The sequence below is a fragment of the Hemiscyllium ocellatum genome, chromosome 17, assembly GCF_020745735.1.
Source record: "Hemiscyllium ocellatum isolate sHemOce1 chromosome 17, sHemOce1.pat.X.cur, whole genome shotgun sequence".
In the NCBI taxonomy this organism is placed as follows: Eukaryota; Metazoa; Chordata; class Chondrichthyes; order Orectolobiformes; family Hemiscylliidae; genus Hemiscyllium; species Hemiscyllium ocellatum.
Genome location: NC_083417.1, coordinates 74,431,127 through 74,446,983, shown reverse-complemented (window position 1 = coordinate 74,446,983; position 15,857 = coordinate 74,431,127). Strand labels below are relative to the sequence as shown.

Here is a 15,857-nt window from a genome sequence, read left to right as displayed (position 1 = left end):
CAAGGGACTACATGATGACAGTAGGAAGCACCAAGGATCAGAGGGACCCTGCATGCCAGTCCTGTAAGATATTAGGGCGCCTAGATAAAGTGGTAACGAAGGCATGTGGTATACTTCCCTTTATCAGCTGAGGGATGGAGTTTAAGAGCAGAGGCATTATGCTATAATACATAAAATGTTTGTTAGGCTACAACTCGAGAACAGTGTGCAGTTTTGGCATCCACAGTTTCAGGATAGCACCAGACAGGGTTGTTTTCTTGGAATGCAGGAGGTGAGGCATTGTGATTGAGATGTATGAAATTATGAGGAGCAGAAGTCCAATTGGCAGATTGTTTCGAGGAGGTGTGAGGGAATTGGGAGATGGAGCTTAAACAGGGGAGTTGCTATGCAGTGGAGATGGGAATGACAGCACCAAGTTTATGGTGTAAACAGTTTTTGATTAATATCACTAAACGCAAAGGAAAACATTTTTCAACTTTATTGAAAAGCTGCTGGTTCACGTCACATGCTGTCAGACCATGAAGAAGTTTCATGTGGATCAATTCATGCTGTTAATGAGAGACACAGCTCAGCATTAGGTGGAGATGGGACACAGGGATTTGGGTACAATGTGTGTTGTAGCCCATCCCTGAACAACTGACCATTCACAAATCATGAGCAGAGATTACGTTCACATTTTAATGAATGTGACTAGTGCAGGGCTCAGCCATGTTAGTGTTCACTGTGGTTGCTGCTTCTCTTTCAGGCTGCTGTCAGTGCAGTGTGGGCACAGCAACAGGAGGATGCAGCATTAATCTTGTTCTATATGACAGGAACTGCCCTGGCAAGAGAGTTTTGGGCTCAGGGAAGAACTCACTGCATGGTTGCACTGAGTTTTGACAGTGCATTGAGGGATATTTGAATTGACCTGTCACAGATGTGTTTCAGCCTGTGTGACAGGGCCTTCTCGGTTATAGCATTGCATCAATTCTTAACTGCCGTCGAGGTGGCTGTTGAATCTCCGTTTGCTGACTGGCCCAGTGGGACTGTTTGCCCCCCACCCCAGCTCCCAGGAGTGTCCTGAAGAGGCCTGGAGGTGGTGATTGGGTAAAACTTATCTCCTGCTGACATGTTGCTGAGGGTCGCTTGAGAAAAAGAGAGCGGGTTGGGTTGCTGGTGAGTCAGCACCTCCCACCATTCCTAAAAGCCTGTCTGAGGGCTAGGACAGACCACTCACATTGGCCATAACCCAAGTGTCAGCCTACTTTCCCCATTCCAGCCTTAAATAATGCTTCTCAGTTGAGTGTCAAGGTTGCATTGCCCTCGTGAATTTCCACACCATGATTTTCCATGGTCAGCTGTGACCCACAGGCTGGGAGGAAGGGAAGTGAGGCAGCAACTCTCACAAGGGCTGACTTGCAAGGAACCTCCTGCAGGTTTGGCTTTGAAATCAACAGCTGGCCTCTTCCTGTGCCAGATCACATCACCAACTTGTTGCTGTGTCCTCCCCATCACTCGAGGTTGAACCTTAGCACTGCAGTGTACAGAAGGGAGGAGAGTACTCCCTAGGTTTGCAATGTCTTCTTCAAACATTAATGTTTAATGACATGAACAGAGTGTGAAACAAGGAAATGGGCAACTTGCATTTTCCATTACTATGGAGTGGTTAAGTTAATCTGGTGTGTAAGAGGAGTGGGAGAGTTTGGAGTGACAGTTACTAGATGGAATGATATCAATTGGAGATGGCCAGTCAGCCTGTGGTACAGGGGCTGGGGCTTAGATCCTGCAGTGAGAGTCTAGGGACTCTGCACCCTGCTGACTTCAGGCTGGTCCAGTGGAAACAACTGTCAAACACTTACAGAAATTCATTGCAAACACATGTAGAGCAACATGTCAGATGCTGAGAGATCGGAGACTGAGGAGGAAAAGGTCAGCAGCATTTGTCTCGTTTTGGACTGCATCAAAGTTGAACCTTGAGGTCCAAAAAAAACTCGGAAAGCCCTTCTACAAATGAACGGAGTACCTATTATAAAGTGACTGATTGGATTCCAGCATTTGGAAGGACAGCATATTCTCAAATTTTGGATCAGAGGGTCTCTCGTGTCAGGCCAGTCCCTGAACAGGCACCAGGATTGTATTCACAATAAGAGTTTTTGCCAGTGATGCTACTGAAGACAAAACCAGCTCTGTCCTGAGTTAGGTCATTGAGTGACTGTGCATACTGGCCTTCCCTCTCAGGTCTGCTCCTTGTGCTATGTCTGAATGGTCTTGTGCTTCGGCCTTTACTCCAGATATCTTCAATGTTGTCAGAGGTGCCAAAAAAAAACACCTCCAAGACTTCTGCCAGTGCCTTCCTCTCCCAATCCTGTCAAGTGCAGTGTTTCTTTATCTTGTTCCACATTTGTACACAGTGGGTAAGATGAGGGATCAGGGTGGGGGGAGGGGGGTTGCGGGGGGTGCTTTGTCCCAATTTCCTGTTGGTCCTTATTGAAAGGTGTGGCTCAGCCCTCTCTGCAGATTGAGACAAGCTCTGTCCAGATCACTCACTGAGTGGGGAATTGTGGCGAGAGTGTGCACTCGCTGCTTAAAGGACTTGCTTGTCCAGGGAAGGAGTCCATGTCACCTGCTGCCTGGCCTGTGCAGTATAACTCTGCTGAAGAACCAAGAGAGGAAACTCATTCACTTCCTATTCAAGGTTACATAAAGATCACAACACTCAATAACAACAAATAAACATTACACTGCAACAGAACATTAAACAACAAGTTTCGCTTTAACTCTCCTCTCACTCCGTCTCTTCTTCCCATCACTCTTTCAGGATCTCTAGATGTCTTTCCCTGGATAATTCAATCATATAGAAGAGAAGGAGTCTGTCATGTCTGTGAAAGAGGAAATCAATATCCCCCCTTCCATCCACTTTAAAAATGTAGAAAATAGGACAAGGAGCAGTAGACTGCTCTGCCATCCAATATGGTCTTGGCTGATCACCCAACTCTATACCGTTCCCTCGTTCTCAGAGTTTTGATAAAATGTTTAGCTCAGGTTGGGGTTCTGGATGTAGGTTTGCTCACTGAACCTTCCAGCTCAGTGAGCAAACCTACATCCAGGCCCCCTTTCTCCCTTTGGTTCCCTTTACCTCTGACAGCTATATCAAAATCTGTCTTGAAAACATTCAATGTTTTGGCTTTCTGTGGGAGAGAATTCCACAAGCTCACTGTTCTCTGGGTGAAGAAATGTCTCCTTAATTCAAAATGTGGACTTACCTTAGTCCACCTGACAAAGGAGCAGCGCTTTGGAAGCTTGTGATTTCTAATAAACATTTTGGACTATAACCTGGTTTTATGTGACTTCTGACCTTATCCAAAATAGCCTATCCCATGGCCTTAGACTGTGACCCCGGGTTCTGGAATCACCTGTGATCTGGAGCTCCCTTTTTGCATTTACCTTATTAGGATTTTATAGGTTTCTATTGGAATACCCCCTCATTCTTCTAAACTCCAGTGAATGTAGTTCTAACTGAGGAATCAGTCTGGTAATCAGCAGGCTTTCCTCACAGCCTGCAAACTTATCTTCAACATATTGCCTAATTCCTTTTTGAAAATTATGATCAAATCTGGTGTCACAACGCTTTCAGATCATTGGAACTCATTTCATAAAACGACATGAACATACCATTAGGAGTAGGAGAACATCATTCAGTCCTCCCTGGCTACTCTGTCTTGATGAGACCATGGCTGATCTGATTGTGGGGTCAGTTCCACTTTCCTCTCTGTCCCACATGGAATCTTTGACTCCTTTGTTGACTGTAATTAAGAAACTATGGCTCTGAGGTCGACACTCTCCAATAGGAGGCAACATCCTCCAGCACTCTCTCTGTCTAGATCATTCAGAATCTGATGTTTCTCCAATATCAACTCTTTTTCCAGTAATGCACAGGTTAGGTGAATTGGCCATGATAAACTGCCTTCAGTGTTCAGGGATGTGCATTAGTCAGGGGTAAATGTAGAGGAATAGGGTAGGGGAATGGGTCTGGGTGGTTTACTCTTCAGAAGGTCAGTGTGGACTTGTTGGGCCAAATGGCGTGTTTCCACACTGCAGGGATTCTATGACTCACTCTACTAAACTCCAACAGCCATTGGTCCAACATATAGATCCAACAGCTGTGGCCAAACAGCTGTTGCCCTTGCACTAAAAATAAGCATCAACATGCTATTTATCTTCTTACTTAGTTGTGGTACCTGTACACTACCTTCTTGTGATTCATAGACTCGGACACTCAGATCCCTCTGCACCTCCGATTTCTGCAATTTCTCTCTGTTTAAATAATATGCTATTTTTAAATGTATGTTTGGGGATGTGGCTCTAGGATTGGACTTATCAACCATCCGAGACCCACAGAACCTGTAACACAAATGTTCTAGCTGAACAATCAGAGCAAATGATTGCTGAAGATGATGCTGTTTTTCTATTTTACCTGTCAAAATGGACAAGTTGACTTCTTATTATAGTGTACCTCATCTAACAGGTTTGGCTCTGAGCCACAGTACAGGGTTAGATACAGAGTAAAGCATCTTGGACACTGTCCCCAAACACTCTCAGTAACGTACAACAATAGATCATGGAATCATACAGTCACTTACAGCACAGGAGGAGGCCATTCAGCCCAAGTTCAATTCTAGCTTTCTGTAGATCAATCCAGTCAGTCTGCTTCTGCTCTCGATCCCTTTGAGGCTAATTATCTCCAGTCTCCATCTAATTTTCTTTTGAAATTATTCCCCATCTCTAATCTCCACTGTCACCACACCCCAACTCATGGGCAGACAACTCCAGGTAATTACCAGTCACTGTATAAAATACTCCCTCCAGATCTCCTGACTAAGACTGTGTTGCCATGATTTGCTTATGGCAATGGTTTTCCTCTGTGTTCTATATCTAAACTGTCATCATCCTTTCTACCTCAATCAGATCCCCTCTCAAGCACTCTGAGTTAAACAGCCCAGTTTCTTCAGAAGAACTTTGTAGCTAAATTCCTTCATCCTTGGACCAATTCTGATGATGCACCTCTGCACCGTTCTGAAGACCCTCACATCCTTCCTAAAGTGTGGGGACCAGAACTGACCTCCCTGCTTTTTGTTTTCAATGTCCCTATTTATGAAGCATTTCAGACTGAGCAAAGTATGTCTCAGTCTTGTCAGAGGGTCAAGGGTTACAAAGGAAAGATGAGGATGTGGGGTTAGGACCACAATCAAATCAGTCATGACATTACTGAACGGTTCAGCAGACTGCAGGGATTCCTGACCCTCTTCTTGTTCCTATTTGCTGTGACCTGAGCTCAGTATGTGACTGCACTGGAACAGTGAGAGCTGACTACAACGTGCACTCCTTACGATTACTGCGGACCATTTCCCTGGTGTGCTGTGAGCTTGTGATGTGGTGCCAGAAGGCACTGCGGGGGAGCACAGCACTCGCTGGAGATGGGAAGTGCTCCACTTCTGCACTCTTGTTTAATATCTGTAAAACACAACAAACACAGTGACATGAAGCCAGCTCTAAATGGGGACTGTTGGCTGACGCAGACTGGGAAACTAAATCAAACATTATGTCATTGGATAAACTGGGCTATCATTAAACATTAATCATATATTTCACAGTTGTTAATCGTTCCTCCAATGTAGAGAAATTCCATTGTTCATATCAGAAGGAGAGGGAAAATAACAAAGAGATGCCAGCAGAGGGAAGGAAATGATTGCTTGAAGCATCTAATGTCTTAACCAGATCAGGGATCAGACTGAATTTTATTTCCATCAATTTGGATCATAGTGCATTCAATCAAGACTTCCCAGGGCATGTTGGTTCATGAAATGTACAATTTCTGCCATTTGGGAAGCCCAGCACATTTCCTATGTCCTGAGTCAGACTTGAGAACATCATAGCAAAGGATTCTCGGAGCAAGAGTAAGCATAATATTTCACAATTCACATTCAGTTTAAGGGTGAGAAAGCAGTGCTTTAAACGTAAGTAAAGGCATTTCAAAGGTAAGGAGATAGAAACCACCAGAGTATCTGAAAAACCAAATTGGTTCATCAATAATTGGTTAAAAAAAAGAACTTTACTTACATCTGATAGACTGCAGTGGACTGGGAAAATAAGTGAAGATGGTGGGGAAAAGGGGTAGGATACTTACAGAGATATTCCAAAATTCTCCACAAAGCATAATTTAATTGAGAATGAAAGATTTCATGAGAGGAGAAAAATCATCTGGGCTAGATATGGAACCTAAGGAAGTTAAATAAAAGATAAATAATATCGTGAAAGTTATCGAGCAGTTTTGGGAACAAGCAGTGGGTGACTAAAAATAGATTACTGCCGTAAACTGGCAAAAAATGTTAAACCAGCTATAAAAGAGCTTCTAAAGTATGTACAATGGAAGAAAGCAGCTAAAGTAAATATTTGTCTCTTAGAGGGTAGGATTGTGAGATGATTCCTTCTTCATAATTAATATCTCCAAAACAAAAATGAGGTGACAAAAAACTGGGACAAACTGGGGTCAAAACAGGAGGTGGCACCACCAGGAGAGTCATCAACCAGGAACTGAGAGTCAGTCCAATAGTGACCATGAACTGAGAGTCAGTCCAGTAGTGACCATGAACCCAGTGTTGAATGTCCATCTGGATAACTGATGTCAATTTCAGGATGACAAATTGACTTCTATACTGGGCATTCAAGTATTTACAATCTATAGCTGAAAATGTGTTGCTGGAAAAGCGCAGCAGGTCAGGCAGCATCCAAGGAACAGGTAACTCGACGTTTTGGGCATGAGCCCTTCTTCAGGAATCTATAGATTTACAATCTATACTCCTGATTTGGATGAAGGGACTGACTGTATTGTTACCAATCTAATCATAGAAAGGAGAGCATATAGGGTGGAGCCTGCAAAGAGATATCAATAGGTTAACATGGAAACAGAAACTAGAAATTGGAGTAGTCAACTCAGTCCCCTGTTCCTGCTTTCTCCCTATATCATTTAATCCCTTCTTGAAAACATTCATTCATTTGGTCTCAACTGCTTCCTGCGGCAGAGAATTCCACACGCTCACCACTCTCTTGGTGAAGACATGTCTTGTCATTCCATATCTTTAGACTGTGGGACCTGGTTCTGGACCCTTGGTCATCAGGGACATCTCTTCTGTGTTTACCCTGTCACATCCTGATACAAGTTTATGGTTTTACATGACATTACCCTTCATTCCTGTAAATCTGTCTCAGCATTTGTCAAAATTTAAGTGGCTTTGAGAGGCTTCGTGCTATGAGCAGAGATTGAGTAAATAGGGCCTCTCCTCTCTGGAGATTGGAAGAATGAAAGATATTCATATTGGAATCAGTTAAATACCAGGAGTGTTTTACATCATAGATGCTAAGAGGCTTTTTCAGCCATGGTAGCACTGATATGATGATCATATACTTAGATAATATGGCACAGAAAGAGCTTATTCAGCCCAGCCAGTCCATGCTAGTGCTTATGGACCCCTCAAGCCTCTTCCAAATTTTTTTCTCATCCAAATGTACCATTTTATCCCTTGATTACCTTCTCCATCTTTTCCCTATCCACTTCACTTTAAACCATCAACATTATTCACTCTAACACCCCACAGCAGCGAGTTCCACATTCTCACCACTCACTTGCCTCTGAACTCCCCACAGGATTTCTTGATGATTATTCACAGAATCATGGAAACAGGCCTTCAGCCCAACAAGTCCACACCGATTAGTCACCTCTAGCCTTGCGTTTCCCCATGTTCTCTCTGTATAGAGTCGTAGAATCATAGAATTATACAACACATAAGCAGACCCTTTGGTCCAACTCATCCATGCCATCAGATAATCAAATTAATCTAGTTTCTTTTTCCAACATTTGGCCCATATCCCTCTAAACCCTTCCTATTCATGTACCAATCCAGATGCCTTTTAAACATTGTCATTGTATCAGAGTCTACAACTTCCTCTGGCAGCCCATTCCATACACGCACCACTCCCTGTGTGATAAAGTTACCCCTTTTACATCGTTCTCCTCTCACCTTAAACCCATGCCCTCTAGTTTCCTATCCTAGGAAAAAGACCTTGGGTATTCACCTATCCATGCTCCTCACGATTTTATGAACCTTTATAAGGTCACTCTGATGCTCCAGAGCACCAGCCCCCACTTATTCAGCCTCTCCCAATAGCTCAAACCCTCCAATTCTCTTAAAGAAGGTGACCATTCAGCCCTTTGAGTCTGTCCCTCTTCAAAATTGGGTGAAAGGTCACCCTGTCCCATCTCCCAATTGCCTGCCCCTCCCTACCTTTCACCAAAGACAGTAGACCCAGCATCCTAATGGGTATGAAACTTCCTCACCCAGAAGGCTGGAACCCTTCCTTCCAGAGAGCATTGTGCAGGCTGGGTCTGTGTTCAAAGCTGGGGATTGAAGCAAAGCAAGAGGGTTGGGCAGGGCAGTGAAACTGGGGAAGTGCTTTGCTCTTGTTTACAGGTGGATTATGTTTGAAGTTGCCTGTGGTGGTTAATCTGCTCCAATCCACTCACCACAATGCTCCGGAACATGTTGTGCATCATTGCCCTCTCTGCATGCTAGATTTCACAAAAATCTGTGGAGGCCTGGATATTATAGAGGGTTGTCAAAGGATATAGCAGGATATAGATCAGTTGCAGATATGGGTGGGTAGTAGCAGATGGAGTTTAATCTGGGTAAGTGTGAGATGCTGTGTGTATACAGTTAACAGCAGGACTCTTAACAACATTGATGCACCAAGGATCTTGGCATCCTAGTCCACAGCTCCCCGAAAGCGGCCACATAAGTAGATAGAGTGGCAAAGACAACATATGGCATACTTTCATTTATTGGTGGGGACATAAGAGTCAGAAAGGCATGTTGCAGCTTTATCAAACTTTGGTCAGGTCACACTGTCAATTCTGGTCTTCACCTTACAGGAAGAATGTGGAGGCTTTGGAGAGGATGTAGGGGAGGTTGACCAGGATGCTGCCTGGATTAGAGGGTGTGAGCTATAAGGAGAGTCTAGAAAATCTCGGGTTTTCTTCTCTGGAGCAGCAGAAGCTGAGCGAAGACCTGATTAAAGTTTATGAGATGCACAGATGGGGTTGACAGTCATAAGCTTTTTCCCAAAGTTGAAATGTCTAATTTGAGAAGGCAGGCATTTAACGTAAAATAGAGAAAGCTCAAAGGAGATGTAAAGTGCAGGTTTTTTACACAGAGAGTGGCAGATAGAACCATAGAGTCCTACAGCACAGAGACAGGCCCTTTGGTTCAAACTGGGGATAGTAGTCGGAAACTGAGAAACAAAATTTTAAGGAGATCTTAGTTATCTGTAAGAATAATAGGGTGGTTACAGTAGGGGATTTTAACTTCCCAAACATAGACTGGGACTGCCATAGTGTTAAGGGTTTAGATGGAGAGGAATTTGTTAAGTGCGTATAGGACAATTTTCTGATTCAGTAAGTGGATGTACCTACTAGAGAAGGTGCAAAACCTGACCTACTCTTGGGAAATAAGGCAGGGCAGGTGACTGAGGTGTCAGTGGGGGAGCACTTTGGGGCCAGCATCCATAATTCTATTCATTTTAAAATAGTGATGGAAAAGGAGAGCCTGGATCTAAAAGTTGAAGTTCTAAATTGGAGGAAGGCCATGTTTGATGGTATTAGGAAGAACTTTCAAAAACTGATTTGGGGCAGATGTTTGCAGATAAAGGGAGAGCTGGAAAATGGAAAGCCTTCAAAAATGAGATATCAAGACTACAGAGACAGCATGACCCTGTTACGGTGAATGGCAAGATTGGTAGGTGTAAAGAATGTTGGATGACTAGACAAATTGCATTAAAAATGACACAACACCAGGTTATAATCCAACAGGTTTATTTGGAAGCAGTGGCCTTTGGCGTGCTGCTCCTTCATCAGGTGGTTGTGGAGTTTAAGATCGTAATTCTTACGATCATAAGCAGTTCTCCGAAAGCTAGTGCTTCCAAATAAACCTGTTGGACTATAACCTGGTGTTGGGTGATTTTTAACTTTGAACCGGCACCTTCAAATTATAGTGAAATTGAGGTTTTGGCTAAGAAAAAGAAGGAAGCATATGTCAGGTATAGACAGCAGAGATCAAATGAATCCTTCGAAGAATATAAAGGTAGTAGGAGTATACTTAAGAGGGAAATCAGGAGGGCAAAAAGGGGACATTAGATAGCTTTGGTAAATAGGGTTAAGGAGAATCCAAAGGGATTCTACAAATATATTAAGGAAAACGTGGTAGAGAATAAGCCTCTTAAAGATAATCAAGACAGCCTTTGTGTGGAGCCACAGGAGATGGAGGAGATATTAAAGGAGCATTTTGCATCAGTCTTTACTGTGGAAAAGGACATGGAAGATATAGAATGTGGGAAAATAGATGGCGACATCTTGAAAAATGTCCATATTACAGAGGAGAAAGTGCTGGATGTCTTGAAACGGTTAAAGGTGGATAAATCCCCAGGACCTGATCAGGTGTACCCTAGAACTCTGTGGGAAGCTAGAGAAGTGATTGCTGGGCCTCTTGCTGAGATATTTGTGTCATCAATAGTCACAGGTGAGGTGCCAGAAGACTGGAGGTTGGCTAACATGGTGCCACTGTTAAGAAGGGTGGTAAAGACAAGCCAGGGAACTATAGACCAGTGAGTCTGACATCGATGGTGGGCAAGTTGTTAGAGGGAATCCTGAGGGACAGGATGTACATGTATTGGGAAAGGCAAGGACTGATTCGGGATAGTCAACATGGCTTTGTGTGTGGGAAATCATGTCTCACAAACTTGATTCAGTTTTTTGAAGTTTTAACAAAGAGGATTGATGAGGACAGAACGATGGACATGATCTATATGGACTTCAGTAAGGTGTTCAACAAGGCTCCTAACTGGATAGCAAGATTAGATCATACTGAATACAGGGAGAGCTAGCCATTAAAATTCAGAACTGGCTCGAAGGGGTGGAGGAGTCCAGAACTAGAGGTGGCATTGAAGGTTTGTTTTTCAGACTAGAGGCCTGTGACCAGTAGTGTGTCAAAAGGATCGATGTTGGGTCCACTGCTTTTTGACATTTATATAAATGATTTGGACGTAAACATAGGAGAATAGTTACTAATGATCAAATGGGTCAATGGGCTGAGGAGTGGGAGGTGGAGTTTAATTTAGATAAATGTGAGGTGCTGCATTTTGGAAAGGCAAATCAGAGCTGGAATTGTACACTTAATGGTAAAGTCTTGGGGAATGTTGCTGAACAAAGAGACCTTGGAGTGCAGATTCATAGCTCCTTGAAAGTGGAGTCGCAGGTAGATAGGATAGTGAAGGCGGCGATTGGTATGCTTTCCTTAACTGGACAGACAACAGATTTTAGGAGTTGGGAGGTCATGTTACGGCTGTGCAGGACATTGGCTTAGGCCACTTTGAAATATTGTGTGCAATTCTGGTCATCCTTCTATAGGAAGGATGTTGTGAAACTTGAAAAGGTTCAGAAAAGATTTACAAGGATCTTGTGAGGGTTGGAAGATTTGAGGAGGAGGATTTGGAGGAGACTTGAATAGGCTGGGGCTGTTTTCTCTGGAGTGTCGGAGCTGAGGGGTGACCTTATATAGGTTTATAAAATCATGAGGGGCATGGATAGGGTAAATAGACAAAGTCGTTTCCCTGCGGTGGGGGAGTCCAGAACTAGAGGGCATAGGTTTAGGGTGAGAAGGGAAAAATTTAAAAGGGACCAAAGGGGCAATTGTTTCATGCAGAGGGTGGTGCGTTTTGTGAATGAGCTGGCAGAGGAAGTGCTGGAGGTTGGTACAATTGCAACATTTAAAAGGCATCTAGATTAGTATATGAATAGGAAGGGTTTAGAGGGATATTGGCTAAGTGCTGGCAAATGGGACTAGATTAAGTTAGGTTGTGTGGTCGGCATGGACGAGTTGGACCAAGAGGTCTGTTTCTGTGCTGTACATCTTTATGATTTTATGACTCTGTGGCCCATGCTGACCAAAACGTCCACATATGCTAACCCCATTTCCCTGCACTTAGCCCATATCCTTCTAAACCTTTCCTATCCATGTATTGTCCAAATGCCTTTTAAATTTTGCTAATGTACTCACCTCAACAACCTCCTCTGGCAGCTCATCCCAAGTGCATCCCACCCTCTGTGTAAAACAATTGTCCCTCAGGTTCCCTTTTATTCTTTCCCCTTTAACCTTAAACTGATGCCCTCTACTCCACTATTCCCTAAACCTGAGAAAAAGACTGAGCAGTTTCACCCCAGCCATGCCTCTCAGGATCTTATATACTTCTATAAGGTCTCTCTCAGTTTCCTACACTCTCAAGAAAAAAGTCTTTGCTTAACCAACCTTTAACTCAGTCCATTGAGTCGAGGCAACATCCTTGCAAATTTCTTCTGCACTTTTTCCAGTTTAGCAAGGTAATCAAAACTGAGCACAGTATTCCTCACCAACATCTGTATAATCACAACATAACTTCCCAACTTCTATGCTCAGTGCCCTGACTGATGAAGACCAGTATGCCAAAAGCCTTCTTCACTGCCCTGTCTACCTGGGACTCCACTTTCAGAGAATCATGTACCTCAACCCCAAGGTCCCTCTGTTCCTCTACATTCCTTAAGGCCCTACCATTCACCATGAAACCCTTGCCTTGTTTTGACTTTCCAAAATGAAAGACCTCACACTTATCTAGATTAAACTCTATTTGCCATTTCTCAGCTCATCAAGGTCCTGCGACAATTCCTGATGACCTTCCTCATTGTCCATGATACTGTCCTTTTTTAGTGTTATCTGTTAACCTTCTAATCTTGCCTTATACATTCTCATCCACATCATTGGTATAGATAACAAACAGCAATGCGCCCAGCACTTAATCCTGAGGCACTCCATTAGTCACAGGCCTCCAGTCCGACAAGCATCCTTCCACTATTACCCTCTCCTTCCTACCATCAAGCCAATTATGCATCCAATTTGCCAGCTTGCCCTGGATTTCATGTGATCTAACCTTCCAGAGCAGCCTAACATGTGGAACCTTATCAAAGGCCTGATTGAAATCGATATAGACTATGTCTACCACCCTGTCCTCATCAACTTTCCTGGTCACTTCATCGAAGAACTTTAACAAATTTGTGCAGCATGATCTCCCACTCCCAAAGCTATGCTGACTACTCCTAATCAAACCCTGCCTTTTCAAATACATCTTATCTTATCCAATCTTATCTCTCAGAATCTTCTCAAGTAAGTTACCACAGCTGTTAGGCCATAGCTGTTCAGCTTACTGGCCTATAGTCCCTAGGGTTTTCTTTGTGGCCTTTCTACAACACTCACTACCCTCTGGAATGCCTGGAATGTATTGCCAGGGGTAGTGGTGAAGGCAGACATGAGAGGTGCTTTTAGACAAACACATGAATAAGCAAGAAATGGCTGAGTATGGACCACGAGCAACCAGAGGGGATTAGTTTAACTTGGCATCTTGTTCGGTACACCACTGTGAGCCAAAGGCCTGTTCCTGTGCTGTTCTGTTCTAAGTTCTAGATGTTCTAGAAAGAACTTGTACTAACTGTCATATTCTTCTCCATGTCCAGGACCTTGTATTTATGTTGCTCTGCGATACACAGAGTGGCTGTGTGAACCCGTTGATAAATCTCTTCCCCCTGCCTCGTCTGGAATGTGAACAGTCCTTCCCCAGTGTCACATAAGCTGCAAAACACAAAGACACCATTCAGTCAGGGGGAGGCACTGAAGGCAGTGCTGGAGGAGACATTGTCATAGAGACAGCAATGTCCACAGAGAGAGAGAGAGAGAGCGAGAGAGAGAGAGCGCGAGAGAGAGAGAGAGAGAGATCCCACCCTCCTCACCTCAAGCCCATATCCTGCCCCCATCCCCTCTCTCACCCTGATTCTCCCAACACTATTCTGCTCCTGACACCACCTCCTATCCCCAATACTTCCACATCTCTCCATAATAACCCCACTCCTCCCCCTCATCCATTAGCATTCCTCCTTCCCTCCTCAGCCAGACTACCCCCTCCACTCACTCACTCCACTCTTCTTTCTTCCTACCTCTATGACCCTAATCCCTCCTTTACCTTGTCCCCCAATCCCTCTATGCTGTCTCCCCCTCTTTTCTCATCCTCCCCATGCCCCCATTGCTCTCTCAATGTTATCCTTCTTTGTTTAAATTCTCCCAACCGCCCACAAGGCTGGACTGATGTGAAGATGGAAATAACCGACACCACTTTTGGGAAAGTTGAGCTACAGGCATTCTACACCAGAACCAGCTCCAGGCGCAGGCAGCTGAAGGTGGTTGGGCCAAGGACACCTCCATGAGGAACACCTGCAAAGATGTCCTGGAGATGAGATGAGTGACTTCCAACACTACAACCATCTTCCTTTGTGTCAGGTATGACCCCAACCATTAGGGAGTTTGTCTCTGGATTCCAACTCTGCCTGGGTTCTTTGCTGACACATTTGGTAACATACAGCTTTTATGTTAAGGGCTGTCAATCTCACCTCACCTCAGGAATTTAGCTCTCTTGTCCACGTTTGAACCAAGGCTGTAATGAAATTCGAACTCAGTGGCCCTGACAAACCCAAACTGGGCATCACTGAACAGATTGTTGCTGAGTAGGTGCTGCTTGATAGCACTGTTGGTGACACCTTCCATCACTTTACTGAGCAATGTGAGTGGTCGAGAGTGTGGTGCTGGAAAAGCACAGCAGGTCAGGCAGCATCTGAGGAGCAGGAGAATCAATGATTCGGGCATAAGCCCTTCATCAGGAATGAGGCTTGTTCATTCTCGTGCTCCTCGGATGCTGCTTGATCGGCTGTGCTTTTCCAGCACCACACTCTTGACTCTGACCTCCAGCATCTGCAGTTCCTCACTTTCTCCTGATCATTGAGAGTAGCCTGATAGGGTAGTGGTTGGCCAGATTGGATCTGACCTGTTTTTGAGTAGAGGACATACCTAGGCTCTTCCATCATTGAGGCTGGGGATATTTGTGGAGCCTACATCTTCAGCTTTGTAAATTGTTCACCACCATTCACATTCCTGACTGGATTGCAGTGCTTAAATCTGATCTGCTGGTTGTGGGATTGCTTAGCTCAGTCTATCACTTGCTGCTTATGCTGTTTGGCTCACAAGTAGTCCTGTTTGGTGACTTCACCAGGTTGACATCTCATTCTCGGGTATGCCTGGTGCTACTCCCAGCATGCCCTCCTGGACTCTCCATTGAACCAGGGTAAAGGGCAGGGATATTCCAGACCATGAGGTGACAGATTGTGCTGGAGTACAATTCTGCTGCTTTTGATGGCCAGCAGCACCACATGGATTCCAGGCTTGACCCCAGGATTGTCTGCTTCCTTGATTAGTCATAGTGACAGAAATTGGAGAATAGAGTGAAAAATAGCAGATGGAGTTCAATCTGGGCAAATGTGAGGGGATGCATTTTGGAAAATCCAATTCAAGAGCAAACTATACATTAAATGGAAAAGCCCTGGGGAAAATCGACGTACAGAAAATTGATCTGTGTATTCAGGTCCATTGTACCCTGAAGGTGGCAATGCAGGTCGATGGAGTGGTCAAGAAGGCATACAGCATGCTTTCCTTCATCGGACGGGGTATTGAGCACAAGAGTTGGCAGGCCATGTTACAGTTGTATAAGACTTTGATTCAGCCACATTTGGAATGCTGCGTACAGTTCTGGGCGCCACATTACCAAATGGATGTGGATGCTTTTGAGAGGGTGCAGAGGAGGTTCACCAGGATGTTGCCTGGTATGGAGGGCGCTAGCTACGAAGAGAGGTTGAGCAGATTAGG

General features: G+C 44.3%; 1 protein-coding gene across 6 annotated transcripts in view; it reads right to left on the bottom strand.

The window, feature by feature from the left end:
- Window positions 1–496: 496 nt before the first annotated feature.
- The window catches only part of dok4 (docking protein 4), an 82,299-nt gene continuing 66,938 nt past the window's right edge, over window positions 497–15,857 (bottom strand). For 5 of the 6 annotated variants that reach the window (XM_060837868.1, XM_060837873.1, XM_060837872.1 and 2 more), the window contains 3 exons: window positions 13,601–13,739; window positions 5,367–5,490; window positions 497–2,632 (listed from right to left, as the gene is read on the bottom strand). In XM_060837868.1, coding sequence (XP_060693851.1) covers window positions 2,523–2,632; window positions 5,367–5,490; window positions 13,601–13,739 — 373 coding nt within the window. In that variant the 3' untranslated portion in view covers window positions 497–2,522. The remainder of the gene's footprint in view (window positions 2,633–5,366; window positions 5,491–13,600; window positions 13,740–15,857) is intronic. The other variant, XM_060837871.1, reaches the window with a different exon arrangement.